General features: G+C 38.0%; 1 protein-coding gene across 9 annotated transcripts in view; it reads right to left on the bottom strand.

The window, feature by feature from the left end:
* UHRF1BP1L (UHRF1 binding protein 1 like) overlaps positions 1-24381 on the bottom strand; it is a 72097-nt gene that overhangs the window by 23396 nt on the left and 24320 nt on the right. For 6 of the 9 annotated variants that reach the window (XM_026086382.1, XM_026086379.1, XM_026086380.1 and 3 more), the window contains 11 exons: positions 22070-22161; positions 20381-20570; positions 17370-17510; positions 16612-16782; positions 15034-15214; positions 13630-13713; positions 6610-6792; positions 6389-6507; positions 4415-4556; positions 3478-3671; positions 2-1506 (listed from right to left, as the gene is read on the bottom strand). In XM_026086382.1, the coding sequence (XP_025942167.1) occupies positions 2-1506; positions 3478-3671; positions 4415-4556; positions 6389-6507; positions 6610-6792; positions 13630-13713; positions 15034-15214; positions 16612-16782; positions 17370-17510; positions 20381-20570; positions 22070-22161 (3002 nt within the window). Of the gene's footprint in view, position 1; positions 1507-3477; positions 3672-4414; positions 4557-6388; positions 6508-6609; positions 6793-13629; positions 13714-15033; positions 15215-16611; positions 16783-17369; positions 17511-20380; positions 20571-22069; positions 22187-22872; positions 23024-24381 lie in introns of those variants that run through there. The other 3 variants (XM_026086384.1, XM_026086383.1, XM_026086386.1) reach the window with 3 other exon arrangements.

The following is a 24381-nucleotide window of genomic DNA, read 5'->3' as shown; positions in this document are numbered from 1 at the left end:
CCTTAATGAAGACTGGGAGGCAAACATTTTAACTGAGGTCACTTTTTCTTTGCTGATTTCCGGTTCTTCGGATTCTAAGGCAGTTTCTGTTTCCAAGTCAGTGACTTGATTAGGACAGCCTTCAGTTGTACCTTCCTGTTCATTTAACTTATTTGAGAATATATTTTTGCCATCCTCTTTTTCAATGAAAAATTCAGCAGAATCTTCTCTCTTATTCAAAATTGTCACTGAATCCCTATGATGCAAGCTACTTTTGTCACTTAGTGGTCCACAGACCTCCTCTGAATCACTTCTACTAAAGAGTCCACTGCTTCCTCCTTCACTTGTGTCTCCCAAACCTTTATCTGATGCATCATCTGAAAATGACATTCCTTTCTGAAAATCCATATTACTGTCCGATTTAAACAAAAGATGATCCATTAAAATACCTTTGTTAACTTCAGCACTCATAGGCTTACAGTCAGATACATAATCAAAATTAGTAATACCAGCTTGCACTACCTTATTATTAACTAATTTACTCTCTGAGGTAAGAGCTTCCCCATTTTCCAAAGGGGAGAGCTCTGATGCCACAGGACTTTCTTCCACAGCTGGAGACTTACAGGGGTTTCCCTGAGCCAGTGGATGGAGTAGTAAGGCTAGTTCTGCACTTTTCAGTAGAATCCCAATGCAGACATCTGTTTGCTTTGCAGGTTTACCTGTCACTGCTTCTACATCATTCCTTAAATTTTCCAGGAGTAATACAAGGGATTCATGGAGGAACAGCAAAAAAAGATACTGGTAATGATTGATCTGCATGCTTACATGCTTTTGAATATGGACAAGAACATGTACATCTGCATCAGAGGAAGAACTTTCAGACAGTACTCCCGAAGCATCTGATAAATGAGGCATTTGAATACCATTAGTCAAGGGCTCTGTCTCACTGCTATAATATTCCCTTAGAAGTTTCTTGCGTTGCAGTCTATTAGCAAGATCACTAGAGTCACTTTTTGGAATGTTAAAAGCTGTCTGATTATTTGATAAAAGCTCTTTTTGTGACTTTGCAAATCTCACTGGCTGGCAAATCCAAAGTGAAAGTGGGAATGAGTCCACAAAGCTTATCGGTCGGCCTTTCCCACTTTTCGTTCCTTCATAATCTATCCAAAACTGGGAAAAATGCAAGGCCCAAACATCAGTAGCTGCAGATGTCTTTAACGCATACTTATTCAACTTTGGGATGATATAACCTTTATAAACATCATGCATTTTAGTATCTTGTTCATGAGCATGTCTCTGGAAGATTGGATGCAAGAGGTTAAAATTCTGCTGGGACTTAGGAAATGCGGTGAAAGTTCTACTGAAAAATTCACAGTCTTTGAAGTTTTGAAATAAAACTTCCAGATCAGAGTGCCTGCAGTTTGGTGAGTATCTTGTGTTTGTAGCGATCACCTCTGAACTTTGAATGGAAATTGCACGTGGTTGATCTTTATGAATTTCAGGTTTATTTTCAGATGGGATGATGAACTGCAATAAAGAAATGCATTTCATCTGGTTATAAAGATATAGGTTAAGAAGGTATACAATTAAAGAAACAAAATAATAGTCATGATAGCTAAAACAAAGGAATATAATTTAAATGTTATGAGAACTCAATTATACTAATACAGGACATGGATAAGTCAGGCTCACAGATTTTTTTTCCTCTCATTTTTAAAAAGGATGTTGTGGCAAAGCTACAATCATTGAAAAACCTCAATGTTTATATAAAAACGTCAGGGCCTCTGGCTTTTCTTATCTGAAGGATTTAGATTTAGGACAGCTCTATTACGTTGAAATGTCCCATGTTTTAGTTCACCTCAGAAATGGCTTTGCAAAAAGTTTCTTCAATTGTTCAAAAATTTTTGAACTCCAAATTTTAACTGCACTATGATTTGTCAGATAGGGCTTTTCACTACACTGAGCACTACAGTATTTTATTTCTTTGGTAAGACACAAGGAAACAATAAAATGTACTAATACAGTTAATATTCTTAACACTGCAGAATACAGAATAGGTATTTTGTGACCATTATCTGAAAATCATACAATAAATGTTTGTCATGATAAAAATAAAAATACACTGCAACTCCTAAAAACCTCAGAATATTCTAGGATGAAGAATCCATCTTAACTTGTATATCTTTAGCCTAAGTTTTAAAGAAAATAAATATTCTATGCCTGATCCTGAATCTGATGTTGCTACCATGGACCTTGCCCACACTAGTGTTGCTAGTATCAGTGATGCTACCTTCTGTCATAAGGTCCCCATGCTGGATCTAGAAACATCAGAGTACAAAATTAATCCTGAAGACACTTGAAAGATGAGAGGGACTAAGCCTCTTCATGTGAATAAAAGCACTCGTGTCAAAATAACTAAGTACATAAATGTATAATAACTAAATATACAATAACTAAATATTAATCACAATAAAAAGAAAGACTGATAATTTGCCGGAATGAAAACAATGCAGTTAATAAGACAGGGAAGAAACAATTAACATGAAGCAGGTTTTGAGAGATTTAAGGGTACTTTTAGTTTTATCTTCTCTTAGCTTAGTGGGCTATTCATATCTAATCATTAAGTATTAGATGAGTCTGTATTCATAAGTTGACTGGTTGTTCACTCTCAGTAATTATTTTAATTCGATACAAATAATATCCCTTTAAAATTCTACTTAAGTATGCACCAAGATCCTTAAAAAGACAACCATCTCTCAGTAAGCTGACTATTTTAGAAACCTTGAAACCTCTCCTGTGGGCACCACTGAAAAGGCTCACTGTTTCTTTTGCCTCTGAATCTTGGAAGCAGATGTCCTGGGCAAATCAAGTGAGAAAAACACTGCTTGGTAATCCTTCTCCCAAAATGAGAAGACAATGGAAGCAAAATCTGATGTTTTGTTGCATTAACATGGGCCATTCTTCTGGAATAAAGTATCTAGCAAACAAACTCTTGTACCTGAGTTATAGCCAAGGGCTAGTGCAAAAGAGAAAATAGTGAGACAAGGTTTTTAAGAAGAGGCTTTCAAATGCATGCAGAACTAGTTTCTTTACTCCAGACATTGACTAACAAGACCAAAGAGTTTCAATATCCTACAGCCAGAGGTATAAGGCATTAATACACAGACTAAAATCATGAATTGCTTGCTAGTTAATTCCACTTCAATGCTTGATTCTTTCTTCTACTATGTCAGCTTCATTGAACACAGTGAAGACGTTATGTTAATATTCCCACTGAGGTCTTCAATACTAAAAACACTAAGAAATAAATGAAGTAGTACAGAAGACAGACATCTGTCTTCAAACTGTTATATTCTGCCTAGTTTTCCTGAGCAGCATTGCTTACTGCATAGGGTTTTTTTCGGTTTGTTTAAGTTGCCTGGCTAATAGGTTTTCAGAATAAGAGAAAAAGTATTTTGCTCCAGAGAAACACAAAACACTTTATCAATGACAGCTTACCTTTAACATCAGTCCATCAACTCTAACATCAACATGTTCATCCGACTTTGAATTGTCGTTTAACTTGTACATGGCCATGAATTGAACAAGACTCTGTTTCAAATCCAGCACAAACTGGTTTAGCCAAAGAATACTTCTCTCATCCAGGGTGAATTGTAAAGCATTCAGCTGGCCATACAAATTTGGACATGGAACTAAAAGAGAAAGCAAAATAAAATGATGAGAACAAATGAAACCTTTAGGGTTCGCCCGCCCCCTTTTTTTTTTTTTTAAAAATGCATGCGGTCTTACATTTTCACCTATATTTTACATGAGAAAAGAAATGGAAATCTGCTCCTCTCATCCCAGAAAAGAATAAATAGTTAGGGGATGCCTAAAGCGAAACTACTTTCTTTTTCTCATTTCAAACAACTAACTGAATTTCTGAATGTAGAAGCCAATATTAAAATAGAATGGGGTCAGAGGACAAGGAGCGTGTGTCCTCATTACAGAGGGAGGGCAGGACCAAGGAGAGTTGCCCTCTTCAAGTCCCATTCCCAGGAAATCTACTGACATTTCTTTATATAAAAGAAGTCCAGCCCCATAAGACGTTGATAAAAATAACTCTGGCAGATCTTTTGTTGCATCTTAGATAATACTGCAGTAGTTTGACTTCTTTTATACAGACAGGTATTGAAAACACAGAAAAAATGCATGTATGTTGCAGAACAAATTTTTTATGTCTTAGTAAAAATGTTGTGTGTATTTTCATATTTAAAACATAATGTTTATAAGAATCAGTATTTAAAGGGTTTTGCTAGGAACAAAAACTGTGGAAATGGAGCAGTGTTTTGTTCTTTCCAGGGACTCAGTTTTAAAAAGCCATTAACCATTTTCAATTGTCAACCTGGAATCAGTATGATTTATACATCAATACAAAAAAAAAAAAAAATCTTACTAGGAAAGTCTTTTCCATCTGGGTAGTAATATTCAGTGAATTCAATATGAATAGCTGGCATTTCTGGTGGAAGATAAAGTGACTTTTTATTGCAAGAGATCAGAGTTTTAGGGGAAGAACGACACTGGTCTGCTGTAGAGACCTGTAAAAGATAAAAGATCAATTTCATTAATATATTACATTTTTGTGAATCATTAAATGTCTGTAGTTGCCAAGGCACTGCCCCTAGTAGAGTAACACAGTGCACTGCCCTCATATATATATCTCAAATTACACAAAGTACAGAGACAGCAACAAGCATTTAGTTGCCTTGTAGTAGAAGCAATCTGCATATAAGAGTTTCACAAGAAAACCATAAAGTATTAATGATACCACATCCCCTTCATTCATGTGAGGCAGGAAGCAGCAGGCCACTTGCAAAGGCACTCAGTAGAAGCCTAGAATGATTGAATATTTTTATTACAAACACTACAGATCCTGTACAAGCAATTATGCCAGAACAGGGTATATTTGCACACTGGCCACCCAAAAGGATACCATGCTCAGATAAGGGTTAGATAAGGCTATCAGATAACTTTTCTGAAGTTCTGGCACTGTCATATGGACTGGTTCCAGTACATGGGCCAACTCGGGACTGTATGCTGCTAAGCAAGTGTTCAACATGCACCTGACAGTAATGTGTATATTTGGCTATGCCCCAATGTCTACTTGGCAGGAGAAGCAAGACAGTATAGAACAGTAATTCTCCATTTCTGTTTCCTTCCAATGTAACTTACAAAACAAGAAAAAGATCACCTTTTGATATATAATATATTTGACTTTGAATTTCCTGGAATATACTGTAGTTTAAAAGGTATGTTGCCAAAACAAAGCTGCTTCATCCAATGTTTTGTATGCCAGATTACTATCTTCAAATTAACAGACTTTTTAAAGTGTATGATGTCTACTTTATTTTGTATCAGTCTGGTTGAAAACTATAAATAGATACCCTTTATAAGCCTGCTTCACACTATGTAGCCGTTTTTACATCTCTATTAACATGCACAAAAATTCAAAGTAATAATACAGATAGATCTACTTAGAAAAATAGTTTTTGTATACTGTACAGAAATAATTACAGTAGAAAAAACTGAAAAGGCAGCTATAAAGGGGGGAGAAGGAGACAAGCATCTGAAGAAGAACAGAAGGCAAATTAAAACACTAACAGTACAAAATGATATTATAAAACCACTTCAAACCCAAATGAAGGCTCCTGGCAGCAAGCTGCAAACTCCTACTCTGCCAGAAAGGATATGGCAAGAAAAAGATTGGAAATGGCACAAGAACAAATAAAAGACATATTGACTAAGGGTAGACACTAAGCTTTTTTTTTTTTTTTTTTTTTAGCACCTGAAATTTATAATAGACCCTCTAATACGACTACCATTCTGCACTGGAGGTACCCCTCCTTGATTCAGTTGCCTTCTCTCTGCAAAGAGAGTGAATCTGGACCACAGCCAGCAACTAGAACTATTCACTGCAAAAAATGAAAAAATGAACGGTTAAAAAAAATCCACTCAAAATATCACTGGGGGGAAAAGGTAAAACCTTCCAATTAAAAAAAAAAAAATTAAGAGTTCAGTGTACTTTGAAAAAGATATCAATAAGAAAAGTATGAAATACAAAAACACATACTAAAATATTGGATACCTAACACAGTACAATGAATGGATGGAATTCTGAATGTCAGGATTTTGGGGACAGTAGAACTTGGATCCAAAAAATAACTGCAATAGGGTATCATCTAATAAAGTCAATAAGAAAATATCCATTGATTTTAACAAAGGAGAAGCAGGCCCATAAAGGTCTCATCCAATAATGAATGGAAAGATTTCTATTAATTTCAGTGGGCTTTGGATCTGCCCCTTAAAAAGCATAGTTACGTAACAGTCAAGGGCAAAGTAGACCCAGTTTTACTAACTAGAAGAAATGTACCTGATATATATTGAAATCTGCAAGTCTAACCACAATAGGACTAGACATCAGTTTGCCCTTTGGTTGTTGGGAAGATACAGAGGAAGCCCTAGATGTTCCTTTCGGTATCTGTTCCTTGCCTGTAGGAAAGAATAGTGATGGAATCATTGAAACGAACAGTTGTCTTTAGAACAGTTTTAATATTTCATGAAAGTAGAGCACTAGTGATGCAAATAAAGTACCTGTTTGTAGGTTTTCAGGAGATAGAGCAGGTGGGGATTTGGTAGGAGAATCTACAGCCTGATCCTTCACGGCCTGCTTAAGCAATTCAACATTGTTTTTGAATTCATTTAATAATTCCTTGGCCCATCCACTTCTGGTTTTAGTGGCATCACTATAATGCATCCAGTGATTGCAGCTGTCTCCTGCAAAGAGAAGGAATTGGGGGGAAAAAAAACCTTTTCTTTATTTAAAAGTTTGCTTCTGATTGGAAAACTAGTTTTCACTATTATACAGTTTTTCTTCAAGTTATAATGCCATTGCACCTTGTAATTATATAATAACAGAACTTATAACAGACATTATCACAGAAGTTATATGCTACATAAAAACAAGTCACACTGCTTCCTAAGTTCACTAGAGAAAACAACACAATATTGCCATCTGCCTTTTAAAACCTCATTGGATATTTCCAGTTAGGAAAAATTTCATGATACATTTGTTTGATATAAAAGAACATGCAAAAATTCTGTTTTCCTGAAAAAAAAGCAGGAGCAAATAACAGGAGGCAGTTTCCATGTTGTTTCCAAACCTTTCTTTCCTGCCAGAACTATGTCCTAAGAAGCTCCTGCTCCCTTTTCAGGAATGTACTCATTTTGTCTTAGCTTTCTAGCATCTTCATGGTATATGACCAATAAAATAAGTTTAATCAATGCCCCAGTCCTTGGGCTGAAAAATCAAACCCAGCTGAAATTTTTTTTTTATTCATAACATTTTTCTGCTGCTAAAGCATTTAAAGTTCTAAAAGAATCTGAGATCTCTTCAAACAGTCCTTGTAAAGACAATTTGCTAACCTGTTCAATAAAAAAGGACACAATACAAATAACATTCTATCAAAAAGTACAACAGTCTTTAAACATCAGCATGTAAAAGCTTACTTCATTTAGGACTTAATGAAGCTTCAGAAAGTGACACTGGAAATGATGAGATATAGTGGCCATTAAAATAGGAAAACATCTGGGGAAAAAATGCTGATTTCAAGTCTAAATGCAAAGATTTCAGCATGGAAGACTTTTTAAGGGAGGGGGCTACCACAAGAGATGACGTTTCTCCCATCTTCTTGCCTGATAGCTGTTTTGATGCTCATTTGTGTCTTCCTAGCTGAGAATAAAGAGAGTAGGAAGGAAAAAGGAAAGACAGCAAGAAGGCACACATGCATTAGATTCAGGTCCCTGAAGCTGGGGTTTTCCAAACCAATAGATGAAAAAAATATATAGTGGAACTTCCAAAAAATATCTGTGCATCATAAAGCACTAGAGAACACTTCAATCTTTTATCAGACTGTAGGACAAAGGGCAATGCTCAAGGGCATGAGGGGCCAAGTGGTGTCCTCTTCAGTCCTGCTAGCGAGAGTGAAGGGCTTGAGGAGGAGCGAGCGGATCCTGCAGATGAACATTTGGTTGCACAACAGGTGTCCGCAACAGGGTTTTGGTTTCTGTGACCATAGGATACTCCTTGAGGATTAAAGGCTGCTTGGAAGAGATGGGATTCACCTGTCTAAGTGGGGCAAAAGCATCTTTGCTTTCAAGTTGGCCAACCTGGTAGGAAGAGCTTTAAACTAGGAATGATGTAGGAAGGGAAGATGACCAGCAATCAAGTGAGGAAGTAGTGGACCAGGCTGGTGACCAAAGGGTGCAGGCTGATGTGAAGAGAAGGGACCTGGTAATTAAAAAAACATGGCTGAAATCACCCCAAACATACGCATATAAATAAGGAAATGCCTACAGGACAATACTACTGGGAAAGCTCTGAGAAGTCAGTACAACTGGGTGCCTCTCTGAAGTGCCTGTAAACTAATGTATACAGCATGGGGAACTAACAGGAGGAATTAGAGGTCTACGTGCAGTTGCAGAGCTATGATCACATCGAGATCATGGAGACATGGTGGGATAGTTCACATGATGGGAGTGCTGCAATGGATGCTCTTTAGGAAGGACAGGCCAGGAAGGTGGGGGGGGGGGGATTGCCCTTTATGAGAGAGAGAGGTGGGAATGCCTGCAGCTCTGCCTTGGGATGGATGAGGAGCCAGCTGAGAGCTTACAAATCAGGATTAGTGGGCAGACCAATGTGGAGGATGTTGGGGTGGGTGTCTGCTGCAGACTGTCTGATGAGGAAGAAGGTGAGGTCTTCTTCAGACAATGGGAAGAAGCCTCACTTTCACAGGCCCTGGTCCTCACGCACAATTTGAACCACCCTGATATCTGCTGAAGGGACAATACAGCAGGGCACAAACAGTCCAGGTTTCCGGAGGGCAGGGGTGATAACTGATAACAGGTGACCAAAGAGCCAATGAAGGGAGATGCTCTGCTGGATCTGTTTCTTACAAACAGGGAAGAACAGGGTTGGACATGTGGAAGTCAGGGGCAGCCTTGCCTGCAGTGACCATGAGAGAGTGGGGTTCAGGATCCTGAGAGGATGGAGCAAGGCAAACAGCAGGATCACAACCCTATCAGCCTGGAAAGCAGATTTTTGCCCATTCAGGATCTGCTTGAAAAAATTCTATGGGATACAGCCCTAGAGAGCAGAGTGGTCCAGGAGAGCTGGTCAGTCTTCAAGCATCACTTCCTCCAACCTCAAGAATGGTCCATCCTCACAAGCGGGAAATCAAGCAAAAGTGGCAGCAGGCCTGTATGGATGAACAGGGAGCTCCTGACTAAATTCAAAATATTAAAAAAGGAAGCGTACAACAGGTGGAAGCAGCGTCAGGTGACACTGGAGGAATATTGAGACACTGTCCAAGCATGCAGGGATGGGGTTAGAAAAGTCAAAGCACACCCGACTTTGAAGCTAGTGAGGTATGTGAAGTACAAAAAGGAAGGTTTCTACAAGTACAGCAGCAGCAGAAGGAAAAGTAGGGAAAATGTGGGCCAGCTGTTGAATGGAGCAGAGGACCTGGGAACAAAGGACACAGAAAAGGCCAAGGCACTCAATGCCTTCTTCACCTCAGTCTTTACTGGTAAGACCGGCCTTCAGGAATCTCAGGCTCCTGAGACCAATGAGAAAGTCTGGAGCAAGGAAGACTTACCCTCAGTAGGGGAGCATCAGCTTAGGGAACATTTAAACAAATTGGACGTACACAAGTCCATGGGCCCTGATGGGATGCACTCACGAGTGCTGAGGGAGATGGCCCATGTCACTGCAAGGCCACTCTTGATCATCTTTGAAAGGTCATGGTGACTGGGAGAGGTTCCTGAGGACTGGAAGAAAGCAAGTGTCACTCCTATCTTCAGGAAGGGCAAGAAAGAGGATCCAGGGAAGTATAAGCCAGTCAGTCTCACCTCGATCCCTGGGAAGGTGATGGAGCAAATAATCCTGGAAACCATTACATATTAAACATATTAAGGACAAGAAGGTGACTGGGAGAGGTCAGCATGGATTTATGAAGGGGAAATCATGCTTGACCAACCCAATAGCCTTCTATGATGAAGATGGCTGGCTTGGTGGAAAAGGGGAAAGCAGCGGATGTTGTTTATCTCAACTTCAGCAAGGCTTTYAACACCATAACATCCTCATTGACAAACAGAGGAAGTACAGGCTAGATTGGTGGACCGTGAAGTGACCTGGAAACTGGCTGAACTTCCAGGCTTAAACAGTTGTGATCAGCAGCACAAAGTCCAGTTGGAGGCCAGTCATTAGTGGTGTGCCCCATGGGTCGATACTGGAGCCAATTTATCTTCATCAATGACCTGGATGAAGGGACAGAGTGCACCCTCAGCAAGTTTGCAGATGATACAGAACTGGGAGGAGAGGTTGATACACCAGATGGGTGCGCCATTGAGAAGGACCTCAAGAAGCTAGAGAAATGGGCAGAGAAGAACCTCATGAGGTTCAGCAAAGGGAAATGCCAAGCCCTGCACCAAGGGAGGAACAACTCCATTCACCAACACATGCTGGGGGCTGACCAGCTGGAAAGCAGCTTTGCAGAAAAAGACCTGGGGATCCTGGTGGACACCACATTGACCATGAGCCAGCAATGTGCCCTTGTGGCAAAAACAGCCAACATCATCCTGGGCTGCATTAGGCAGAGCATTATCAGCAGGTCAAGGGAGGTAATCCTCCTCCTTTCTTCAGCCCTGGTGAGACCACACTGGGAGTGCTGTGTCCAGCCCTGGGCTCCCCAGTGCAAGAGAGACATGGACATACTGGAGTGAGTCCACTGAAGAGCCATGAAGATGATTAAGTGATTGGAGCATCTGTCATAGGAAGAGAGCTGAGAAAGCTGGGACTGTTCAACCTGGAGATGAGAAGGCTCCGTGGATCTTAACAATGTGTGTATATATCTGATTGGACAGTGTAAAGAAGACTGAGCCAGACTCTTCTCAGTGGTGCCCAGTGATAGGGCAAGAGACAGGGGGCACAAATTGAAATACAGCGAATTCCATTTAAACATAAGAAGCACCTTTTTTACTGTGAGGGTGATCAAACATTGGAACAGGTTGCCCAGAGAGGTTTTGAAGTATTTATCCCTGAAGATATTCAAAACTTGACTGGACATGGTCCTAGTCAGCCTGCTGTAGCAGACCCTGCTTCGAGCAGAGGAGTTGGACCAGACAATCTCCACAGGTCCCCTCCAACCTCAACTATTCTATGATTCTATATACAGAGATATATTTACCTGTGCAAAGTGAAAAGATAGGCTAGAATATAACAAGAAAACAGAAATGAAACCAAATTAATGTTACAGGCTGCCCAGAAAGAAAATGCTTCCCATTTGTCTCAATATATCAGCTTGGTCAAGAATTTCCTGTGCTGCAAAACATCCTGTATCACTGGAAAGCAGCTGCTTTCTCTGATCATCATCCAGCAACATTAATCAGCTACACAAAAAATGGATCTGGATAAAAGTTTCTGTAAGAGCAGGTCTGGGAGGATTAGTAATGTGATGGGTTGCTGCACAGACAGGTTTACAACATCCAAGAACCTGAACAGTCTGGCTTATGCTAGGATATCACAGTTAATAGACCTACATCCTGCTTCATTTTTCTTAAAGTACTATAAATCATAGCTATTGTTAGAAGGATTGAAGCTGAATGGATTAGAAATTTATCCTACAGGAATTGCGTGTCAGGGTCCCATTAGAGTTCCTACTGGTATCTGCCACCAATAAACAAACAAACAAACAAAAATCCACAAGAACCCCATCTGCAGAGATGATTAATTGTTGAGGGCTTTTTTCCTTGAAGGGCTAATTGCAATTCCCAGGAAGGCTACACCAAAAGGGACATTTCTAAACATTACATAGGCCAGAGAGGTACAAAACTAGAAAACAGTGTAATAACAGTCGCAGAGGTCTAAAGCTCTTTTCTCCCTGCTCACTGTTGTGGAGAATCAATATGGTGTTGTCCTTAAGCACATACCATTGCATGGCCCCTGCTTATGGGTAGGAATGCTTTCTTATCAGATGATAGCCCCAGATTCAGCAGTGTGTATAACCACGATAACTACATGGGTAGACAACTACCTTTGAACTTCCAAGATTAGTATGTGCTCTTCTTCCTTCAAGTAAAGTCTCTCTCCTGTGACAATGGTTTGCCAATAGAATTACCGCACTGTTCTATAACCGTGAGAAGACAGCAACTGCATACAGTAGAGGAAGAAACTTTACAGCATGTTCCTCTCCTCCTTATTGGGCCAAAGAGGAAGACCTTTGATGTGTTTTTCTTATAGTTAATTAATGAGAACTTGAGTTCTGTTACTTAAACATATTTGTATAGAACACCATTTAAGACTGCAGGAGAACACTATCTTTAGAGAGACCATCTTTGTTCTGCAGACGATCTTTGCCAGCTCTCATTTCATGCAGTGGGAGTCATGTCCCATGTAGCCATTACCTAAGAACATCCTCAGTGAGCTTCTAAAATGTCTGTCTAAGAGCCTACAGTGGTTACTCCAATCTTGCTAAGACTGGCCAAATGAGTTCTTTAAAATTCCTAAACTGTCTATCTGGGTCACACACTATTTGTTAGAATCCTTCCAAAATGAACAACTTTGGTATTAGTTATTTATTTCCCTTGCTCCCTACGTCTTCTCAGAGGAGAGCTCATAGAAAAAATAAATAGTGAGATCAGGCTCTCACCTAGATATAGCAGAAGTGACACTATGTGAGAAACATAGCTGGGTCACAAGACAGGCGTATGTTAAAACCCAGTAACTTCAGGTCCACCTTTATAGGAATGGAAACCAACATCACATACATCAAACTATACTGCACCAATCTATAGCAGAAAAAGAATACTGTTACTCTTAAATATACACAGCCATATAAGAGAATATGCTATCTGAACCACACTAAATTGCAATATATTCTTTAAGGTGCAAAAAGCATACCTGTTACTTATTAGTCAAGTATACCGAGTTTTCTGAAAAATGCATTTACTAGGAATGATCTGTAAGAGGAAATGTTTGTTTGGAATTTACTAACACTTCTTTAATAGCAATTCCCTAAAAACTTAGCAAAAGGCCACACACCTGACTCTACACACTAGCATTCTTGTTCAACAAAGTAAAATAAAAACAAAACACTGTTTGGAAATGGCGACAAAATGATAGACTTCTATGTGGAAAACAAAGTCTGCTAGATGAGAAGACTGCATCTGACTCTCTAGCAAATATCTGGAGAACTCACAATTTGCTGTACACTGCCTTCCCCATCAACATACAATTCTTTTCACATCAGAAATGTGTAAACATCTTTTTGTTGACTAAGCAAAACAGCGAGCAGGAAAATTGTTTGGCCTCAGATAGCTCATTTACAGGAATTGAATTGGTTTCTAGGTTGTTGGGTTTGGGTTATCTTTTGGTGATTTTTTGTTTGTTTGTTTTGCATATAGAAAGAAACAGTCTTTTGTCCTTGATGTAAAAAGGTATACATCTCAAATGCTTACAACGTTATTATCCAAGCCACAATCATAAATATGCAAACAAATTCAGTATTTAAGCAATGTATACACTTACAGATAATTGTGAAACACTCACTTTCATACCTGCTTTGTGAAATGGATAATAGTCCACTGTTAAATAGCTGAAGGAAAGCTGCATGGCCCCTCCTGTAACACGTCTATTTGAGTCTGTAAAATAAAATAATGCTCAGCTCTGCACACAGTGTATTTAGAACATAAGTTCTTGTACTCATGCTTTCCTTGGAACATCTAAAATCTCTTCCTCCGTCCCCTCTACCAGCTTTTCTCACAACCTCATTAACTTCCCTCAAAATTTTCATTCAGAAGGTCTTTGTTGGTCTCTAAAGATCAGCCTGCAGAACTCAGTGTTCTGTGATCAGTCACTAGTAACAAATTGCATGCTGTTGCTACTAAAAAATAAATACAATTCTTTGTAGACAAATTACTGCAAATTTTCTGCAATAGAACTTTTTGTACTGAATATATGATTATGATCAGTCATTCAAAACCAGCAGACTTGCTTTCAGAAACATTGTAAATATAATTTGATTTCTTATTTGTCAAATATTATTTCAGTAAAGAGGACTTCTGAGACTCCCCTGTTCTGATTTTTTCCACTGCTAAATTTAATCTTCATGGCCAAAAATACCAGATTAAAAAAAGAAGTCTCACTAAGTGCTATAAATCCCAACTTCAGTAGATAAACTACATGTAAAAAATACAACTCTAACCAGTAGATTCATGCTTCGGTGTCAAGCATCTTCTCCAAAGGGAAGTACATTCACTAAGTCTTAAGTTCTTCACTCATTTTTGTTCAGCAGATTTGTACCCTTGTAACCTGCTACACATTTTCTAGTAACTAGATAGCTCCTTGAATACACACTGATAAACAAAAATGTCATTTGTCTTCTTTTTTCCGATTGTAAGTAAATGTACAGTGCAATAGTCTTTCATTAAAAACAAGCAGGCAAAATTGTAAAGCCTTGGAAAACTTGTTTCATTCTTTCAATTTGCTGCAGAGCCTCCTAAATTTTCTAAATTAGTAATGCCAAGAGGACTGCTCTTTTATTAGTCCAAACTATTTGTATTTTATAAGGAATATTACAGAAGAAGATTGTACAGGGAACATTTCAAGCCACAGTAACATTGCCACTACATTCTTGGTAACCTAGTTAGTTCATAAGATAAAAGAAAAACAAGAGTAACAGTCCAACAGGGCAGAATCCATTTCTAGAAGACAGAAAAAGCACTGAAACTTCTATCACTATATTGTATTTATTCTAGAACAATTATATAAAGAAACAGAAGTCTTGATAGAGGCATCTAGCCAACTTTAGGTATGCCTGGAGATTCAGGAAGACAATTCTGAATATTATTCTAAAATAAAAAAAAAGCTAGGTTAACATTAGTGAGTTCCTCAAAATGTCTTTTTAAAAAGATTATGTAGTATAGACATTAAAAAAAAAAAACCACATAGAAAATAGTTACCTTTTTCCTTAGAATGGATATCATCACATATATGTAGGTCCAAATGGGAAATTACTAAGTGATGAGAAGTTTCCTTAACATTGAAATCATTAAACAGCTTGACAATTGCATCATTTTGATCAGGTGCTGCTGTCGCCTGGTGTGCTTTCACCTGCTGAGAGCTGGGTGCAGGGGCAGAGCTCTGAAAATATTTAGTCATATCACTTTACAGAAGTTTATCCTTTAAGTTAATTTCAAGCATAAGTATACTTTTACTTACTCAAAATAGATCTTTCAAATACAGAAAAACTGCACCTTATGTATTCACATTGGATCGTTTATCAGTGCTGTTTTACAGTACAACTAAGCTGAGCTAATAGCTGGCTGTCACAGAGAGGCAATGCCGCTCCATTCTCCATCCTTTCTTCCTTCCATGCTTATTTCCACCCTGTCACTTGCAGCACTGATATTTCTCTTACTGTTTTTTCAAGCTGTTCAGGGAACTAAACTGGCAGAAAAACTTTCATTTTTTTTGCTGGGCTAATTTCTGCCAGTTTAGTTCCCCAAACTGCATTGCTCTACGGTCAAATGTGAGCCAGTGCCAGCATCAGGGAATTGGTGAGATGCAAGGAGCGGGAACTGAAGAATCAGGACCTCCCCGCTCAGTAAAAAGCTAACCATTAGATAGCTTTAATTGAACTGTCACATCACACCATTAAGTCACTGTGACCACAAGAACTGAACTCTCTGTTATAGTACACTAGCTTTGTTGCAAGAGATTCCACACAAATGTCTTCATTTAGTCAGTCTCAGTAATAAATTGGGGTTTTCTGGGTTTTTTTTCTTGTGTGTTTTTCGGTTTTTGTTGTTTTTGTTTGTTTGTTTGTTTTAATAGAACTATCTTTTATCAGTGCATTTGTTCTGCTTCTTCACAGACAAGAAGAGATCCCTCCCCTCAAAACACTCGCAAACAAAGCCCAGTTGGTCCAGTCTGGCATAGTGCTAAAAGGAAACAAAGATTTACATAAAAGAATATCTTATATGCAGTTTCAATATCAGATCTATGCCAGCAGACATGTTAAAAGTATAATTATTTTTTCATTATATATTTCAACAAGAGAGCTGCAAGAAGGAAAGCTCTTCTTAAAACCTGATTTTTCAGTACCATGAAAACTTAAACTGGATAAGCACTTTAAAACATTACAGTAATCGTATTGGTCCACACATTATGGTTATTTCTCTATCTTTTTAAAATTTATTTTAAAATTCATAACCAGAAAATAGTTGAGAGCAAATTCAACTGGATTTGCTAAACTATTAATCAATTGTTAAAATAAATACAGAAGTAGTCTATACATGGATAAAGAAATATAACCTTGTCTTTCCTGTAACTGACATCAATACACAAATCCTGTAAAATAAACTCTCTTCTAAACTACTGCGATTCATTCCCAAAGTGATTTAAGATACACACTTGAAAGACAGTAAGTAACTTAACATTCTCTCCTAAATAAAGCTAAGCACAAAAAAATCATACTGTGTTGTATTTTAGAATAGCTACATTTGATAACAATGTACTGGGACAATCAATTATCATACCTGTGCCGTTTCAGAAGCCAAGCTTTTTCTCTGTTCAGTTGACTTCTCTATGGCTTCACTAAGAGATTTGGCATACTGCACCATGGCTTTCAACTGGGAATCAGTCAAAACCCATAGCAAATCATCCAGAATCAGAACCAGTTTTGATGCCACTACGTTACAATCCTTTAACTATAGGATAAAAATTTAAACAAGTTAAATGGGAACCTAAATACTTATTTCTTATACTAAATACAAGGAAAAAAGTTGAATGTAAATACCACATTTCATAAAAAGTGAATTTCTTCCATATAAACAAATAAATAAAAATGCCATTTATTTTAAATTGCATTCCTCTTAATAACTAAAAATGCCTAAAATGTACTACAGCACCTATATTTGTGTCTCAATTTTTATTTGTGCAGAGTGCACTGGCTATTAAACAGATGTATTTATCTAACGGTAAGCAATGCAAATTTTGTCTGAATCTAGAGAGGTAAGACAACAAATATCATCATAAATAAAGTTCCCTGGGTAAAATGATTCACGAGTATGATATTCACATGCAAGACGTGCAAGATGTTCAAAATCTGTCTGCAATATTTCTTGCAATATTTCCATGTTCTTACTGATTGTATTTTATCAAAAGTTAGTTTATAAAATTCTACATTTTACACAGCCTGAATTTAAAACCTTTGCTATGTATATACACATACAGAGAGCGCAAGTTAAATACGAATTCATAAAATAATAAAGGATTTAAAAATTTTCAAGTTTACCCTTCGTTTAAGCGTGACCCTGATTTTTGATTGGTTGGTAATCAGTCGAACTGGAGCACTCATGATTTCATGCTTAGAACTCTGGATTGCATCTGCCTCTATTCTGATCATCTGCCAGTTGATTTCTTTAAAAGTCAAAACCTTTAAAGAGACAGAGAGAAAAAAAACATTTATGCAATATGCCAGTTTACTTGTCCATAAGCATATGCAAGTGTGTGTGCGTGCGTGTGTGTGCACATGTCTGAGAACAGAACATTATTTGTGTATTTCACTTACAGGCATCAGGAATTAAAGCCCTGACCCTGCTCTCTACCTTCAGTATGTCACAGAAATGTGAGGCAAGTTCCAAGCAGGCAGAGGTAACAAGCACCATAGTTGCTTGAAAAATAAGGGTAGTATTTCATATGTGCATTTATTTAAGTAACTTCCACCTTCTATAAAATACTCAGAAGAAAATAAAGGTCACAATTATTGCATGCTAAGTTATTCATAGAGGAGAAAAAGAAGATTGTGTAGTATATTTTCAAAACACTAAATCCTAGTATATATGAACAGAGTTGGGAGGGAAGCAAAGCTACTGGAAGGGAGAGGTTTAGGGAATGTTCTGTTTTTAATTAAGAGAGAAGGTTAAACACTAAATACATTGTATGCCATGCAGGCTTCACAGACCTTGAAACCATGACATGAGCTTCTAGAAGTCGCTGCAGGCAAGTCTTAAAGTAATGATACAAGAACAACAAGTAGAGCTGGATACTGAAAATCAAATACAAGACAGACTAGAGATTGTCTAACAGCAATCATCAAGGAAGACATCAAATTAATTGGTTCATCAAGAAGAAAAAGAATATTAATTCTAGTTTCCCTGAAACTCCTTCCTACATTACTGTTTGAAGAAAATAAGATCAGCTGGGGGAAACAGTAAGAGGGAAGAATCTGTTTGGTATATGTGTCTTTTTTTTTCAGATGTCATTCAGTTGTCATTGACATTTTGCAAACCTTGGAGCCTGTGTCCTGAGAAAATAAGAAGAGAATGGAGAAGAAGAACATACCAGCTGTGTTTGGCAAGGAGGCACACATAACAGATAATAAGACAGGAAGGCACAGTGCAAAGTTGCCTGAGAAATACTATCTGTGGAAAAATCTGTGTCCAGTTCTGGGCTCCCCCAGTACAGGACAGGCATGAATTTACTGGAGCGAGGCCAGTGAAGGGCCACAAAGATGATTAAGGGACTGGAGCATCTCTTATATGAGGAGAGGCTGAGAGAATTAGGACTGTTTAGTCTAGAGAAGAGAAGGCTCAGTGGAATCTTATCAATGTTTATAAATATCTGATGAGAGGGTGTCAAGAGGATGGGGCCAGACTACTTTCAGTGGTGCCCAGTGGCAGGACAAGAGGCAACGGGCACAAACTGAAACACAGGAAGTTCCGTCTGAACAAAAAAAAAAAAATAAGTCTTCACTGTGAGGGTGGTTGAACTGGGCAGGTTGCTCAGACAGGTTGTGGAGTCTCCATCCTCAGAGATATTCAAATGCCACCTGGAAACAATTCTGAGCAGCGTGCTCTAGGTGACCCTGCTTGAACAGGAGTTTGGACTAGATGATCTCCAAAGCTCCCTGCCAACCCCAACTATTCTGTGAAAAGCAGAGTACATACCCTCCTCATCCAGGAGATGCAGTGTGAATGGAAGCTCCTAAAAATTTCTCAGGAGATTCTTCATTACATTAAGAATATAGCTACAATGCAAACCTTACAGCACTTATTCCCTTAAGACATCATTTAGCAAAAATTATCTTTATAGTACAGGGTCAGTCTTGTTCTTTCACCACTTATTATTGATGTAAATTAGTGTTAAATCATTTTGCCACAGTCCCTTCAAATTTGTATTCTCAGAATTCACTGCATTAACAGGAACAATCCTCAAGCAGAGCCCTGTTGTGTATGGGGAGACTCTTCAGAATCAAACTCTGTTTAAAAAGTGTAAAAAAAAATATATATATATATATATATATATATATATATAGCAATATAAAATTCCATCTAGTCAAACTTTTAACTCTTCCTCCTTAGCCTTCATTAACATATGATCATGACCGTAGAGATAAGCTGCAGAAATAACAGAATGCAAACTGTCAGAGAAACAGTTTTGAACTTCCCATTATTTTTGTGGTATTTTTAATTATAACATTCTCTTTAGGTTTCTTTCAGGATGTAAAAAGCAACTACTAGTCTCCTAAACTCCGAGTAAACTCTGTTTGCTTGGGAATAACCAACTCTAAATAAATAAACATAGTCAATATTTAAAACATCTACTTATCTGAGGCTAGATTCATGTTAAAACAAGTTTTTTCAATACAAAAGACAACATTCAGAATCAACTTTGAACTTAGTTCACATGTTATTGTGCTTAAATGGGAGAAAACAATAGAATGGTGTGCATCAGTGCAGGACTTTAATATTACTTTGCTGCTTTCTGGGAAAACTCAGTACTGCTATTATTATTCTGTATATGCATGATTTAGTTATTTAAAGAAAAATATTTAGTTTGCAGCTTTGTTAAAAATCAGTTAAAACTTCTTAAAGAAGAAAATCCTACTTAGGCAAACTCTCACAAGCAAATAAATAATCAGTTATAGGTTTTGTTTTGGGGGGTGGGGCGCAGGTTTAAAGCATAACACCTTACCTTTCCACATTTAATATTCCATTCTTTTTTCTTTCAGTGTCTTTCATTTAAAAATGGCCATAGGCTTAGAGAACTTAACAGGGAAGCATTACATATACTTGCCCTGGTCTTTGCTCTTCCCTGAGCATCCACTTTGGCCACTGCCAAAACAGACCTTTGATCTGACTAAAACCCACCATTTTTATGTCCTTGTGTTTCTAGAGGACAGCTGAAATTACTGCAGAATGTCTTCCCAATACGACATGTTTTCCTCACTGCAGAAGGTTGTAATCCAATTACCTTCTCCCACACCACAAAAACAATGAAGAGTTAGCAAAAGAAAGTATTTACCTCTCCACGTTGAGCTGCTTGTATTCTGGTAAATCTCAGGTCAGCATGTTCCCAGTTTGCATTTACACTATATATTCTCAGCTGGGAAAGTTCAAATGAGGCATTAAAGGCTTTTGCACTGATCCTTATTATAATGGAATTCACAGAAACCGAAATTCCTTCTACCACTTTTTCAGCAAAGCCATATTCACTGGAAGGTGAAATGCCAAAATATAAAATATAGAACTAATAAAAGGGCATAAAATTACACGTTTACCAATTTAAATACAACATGAAACAGACTGTACAATTAGCAATTCCTGATGTATTCTATTCCAATTATGAATTTTGGTTAAATATACTGGATATAGTTAATAATAATTTATGTTCTACCATATGTTCCTAAACTGAAATCAACCATTACAGAACATATTGTGAACAAAGACCAATCCCCCTGAAGTGTAACAATTAATGCCACTTTGCACAATATGTATATAAAAGCAGTCTACACCATTATGTAGAAATCTCACTCCTCTTTATGCATATTTAAGGAATGATTCATGTCAAATAAATTATTTGACTACATTACAATTCCAATCTTGCTAATCTCTATGAGCAAGGTTGTAATGCCTGTTAAAACTATAATACCTTTTATATATGCAAGGTATGCAAACTACTTAAAGTAGTTGCTTTGTTTCTTTCTAAAAAAGAAAGCCATCACAAATGGTTACATTTATATATCAAATCAACATGCAAAGCAGTATTTAAAAAGATAAGGCAGTTACAATTGGTTAAAAAAATCTTTTGTGTTTAGAATGCTTTAGATTAGTGAAAGAAAAATTGTATGTTAACAATTCTTTTAATATCTAATATTTTTTCTTTTGGAGGGCTTTTTTTGCTCATTTTAACAGCATGTTTTATGTGGTTTGTCACTCCTTTTCCTTTTCATATCTTGCATCCTATACAGAATCTCTATGGCAATGATTCTCAACCTGTACCCTAGGGCATGTAAAGGCCCATGGACTACTACTAATGATTGCACAGAGGGTTAAATGTGAAAAGCAATTGTATCAGCAAATTCATTTCTTTATAAGGGATCTGTAAGTCCACTGAAAAATGTTTTGTGTCCATAAATAGAAAAAAGGAGAAAAGAGGAGGAAAAAAAAAGTCATTAATACAATGATATACTGTCCCAAACTTTTATATGGCTTTTGGCCTCTATAACGTGCATGAAATCTTTTGGTAAGATTTGGCTGATACAATAAATAAAGCAAACAGAACTTTAAAACTCCACACTATCAAACAAATAACCCCTAACACTATTTGGTAGACTGAAAAAAAGAATCATTGTAAGCATTTTCCAAATAAGTTGAGGGCAAGATAACTTTAACTTTTAAAAAATTAAATATCAAATAAGCTTAGAATACTTTTGATGGAGCAGTTATGCCCAAATGAAATACTTCCAGAAAACTGCATATATAATCCAGACATTCATTCCAAGGGTGGGTCTGAAATTAAACATTTCCATCCATCAGAATACCTATGTTAACACCCAGAAGTAATCAAATAATTTTTAGAGAGGTTGAAATGGCAAGCTGTGACCCTATATACTATAAGAAGTACATAGGAGATCTAACTGTTTTATAGTAATCTAAAAAAAGAGTAATTTAAACTTCTTTGGATCAAGTACATATAAGTATTATCCCTGACCTTTGTCCTGATGCAGTTGCTATAGGAGAGGGTCCATTAGGGGCACGTGGCTCTTCACATGTACTCATTTCCATTACAACCTTATCCAAGGACTTGAAAACAAAGCAAAACAAAAAACTGAACATGTAAGAGATGATATATCATGTATTTAGTCTATTAAGAACAACAACAAAAAAAAGAACATTTTGTAAAAAATTTATATAAAACATTTCTGACTATGGCATTTTTCCACAAGTTTTTGTAACATACAAGAATTACATTTTTTTTAATTTGTTTAAATATTTTTTTCATATTTTGTGACTTCTAACACACTTTCCCAGTCAAATACTGGGTTGCAGAATTCTTGATCCCTAGCTGTTATTTACTCATCATACATATCTTCAAAAATTGCATTTTGAAAAGGGCAGGAAATAATTCATTCTCATCTGTTTTTTTTACCTATATGGTTGTTCCTGAATTTTTTAAATGGTTCAATGTGCTCAGAAAACTTTAATAGAAAGTATTTGAATCTAGTACATTAAAATTCATAACAGTAAATAAAGTTCTGTGCTGTATCTTTAAACAAAATCTGAATATATATAAAAATTGATTAGATGAACCTTGAGTAGATCTAACAGAGCAAGTAATTTTTAGAAAGAAATATTCTAGTATAATTTGCAGCACATAATATTCTAGGATAATTTATGCTGTTATTATATTTTTTCTACCCAAAGCAGGCCTTTACAAAAGAAGCTTAAGGGAATGAGACACCTAAATCCTATCTTTATTAAAGGCTATATTTAAATAGCAGAACTTCAACATACATAATAAATAATTTATAGTAATGGAAGCAAAGAAGAGAACAGGAGCAAAACGAGAGCAAAACCTTAGTCCTAGCAACTGAATAAATCACAGAATCACAGAATGGTTGAGGTTGGAAGGGACCTCTGGAGATCATCTAGTCCAACCCCTCTGCTCAAGCAGGGTCACCTAGAGCACGTTGCACAGGATCGCATCCAGGCGGCTTTTGAATATCTCCAGAGAAGGAGACTCCACCACCTCTCTGGGCAACCTGTTCCAGTGCTCTGTCACCCTCACAGTAAAGAAGTTTTTCCTCATGTTCAGATGGAACTGTCTGTGTTTCAGTTTGTGCCCGTTGCCTCGCGTCCTGTCGCTGGGCACCACTGAAAAGAGTCTGGCTCCATCCTCTTGACACCCTCCCTTCAGATATTTATAGGCATTGATAAGGTCCCCCCTAAGCCTTCTCTTTTCCAAGCTGAACAGTCCCAACTCTTGCAGCCTTTCCTCATATGAGAGGTGCTCCAGTCCCTTAATCATCTTTGTAGCCCTTTGCTGGACTCTCTCCAGTAGCTCCATATCTCTGTAGTACTGAGGAGCCCAGAACTGGACACAGTACTCCAGGTGTGGCCTCACCAGGGCTGAGTAGAGGGGGAGAATCACCTCCCTCGACCTGCTGGCAACACTCTTCCTGATGCACCCCAGGATACCATTGRCCTTCTTGGCCACAAGGGCACATTGCTGCCTCATGBTTAACTTGGTGTCCACCAGCACTCCCAGGTCCTTCTCVGCAGAGCTGCTTTCCAGCAGGTCARCCCCCAACCTGTMCTGGTGCMTGGGGTTATTCCTCCCYAGGTGCAGGACCCTGCACTTGCCTTTGTTGAACTTCAGGAAGTTCCTCTCCGCCCACCTCTCCAGCCTGTCCAGGTCTCTCTGAATGGCAGCACAGCCCTCTGGTGCATCAGCCACTCCTCCCAGTTTGGCATCATCAACAAACTTGCTGAGGGTGCACTCTGTCCCTTCATCCAGGTTCAACTTCTTCATCAATGACAAGACTGGACCCAGTACTGACCCCTGGGGGACACCGCTAGCTACAGGCCTCCAACTAGACTCTGTGCCACTGATCACAACCCTCTGAGCTCTGCCATTCAGCCAGTTCTCAATCCACCTCACTGTCCACTCATCTAAACCACACTTCCTGAGCTTGTCTATGAGGATGTTATGGGAGACAGTGTCAAAAGCCTTGCTGAAATCAAGGTAGACAACATCCACTGCTCTCCCTTCATCTGCCCAGCCAGTCATTCTATCATAGAAGGCTATCAGATTGGTTAAGCATGATTTCCCCTTGGTGAAGCCATGCTGACTACTCCTGATCACCTTCTTTTCCTCCACATGCTTGGAGATRGCBTCCAGGATGAGCTRCTCCATCACCTTTCCAGGGATGGAGGTGAGGCTGACTGGCCTGTAGCTTCCTGGGTCCTCCTTCTTGCCCTTTTTGAAGACTGVGGTGACATTGGCTTTCTTCCAGTCCTCAG

The sequence above is a fragment of the Apteryx rowi genome, unplaced genomic scaffold (assembly GCF_003343035.1).
Source record: "Apteryx rowi isolate R43461 unplaced genomic scaffold, aptRow1 scaffold_691, whole genome shotgun sequence".
NCBI classification, from domain to species: Eukaryota; Metazoa; Chordata; class Aves; order Apterygiformes; family Apterygidae; genus Apteryx; species Apteryx rowi.
This window is presented reverse-complemented; position numbering and strand designations above follow the sequence as displayed.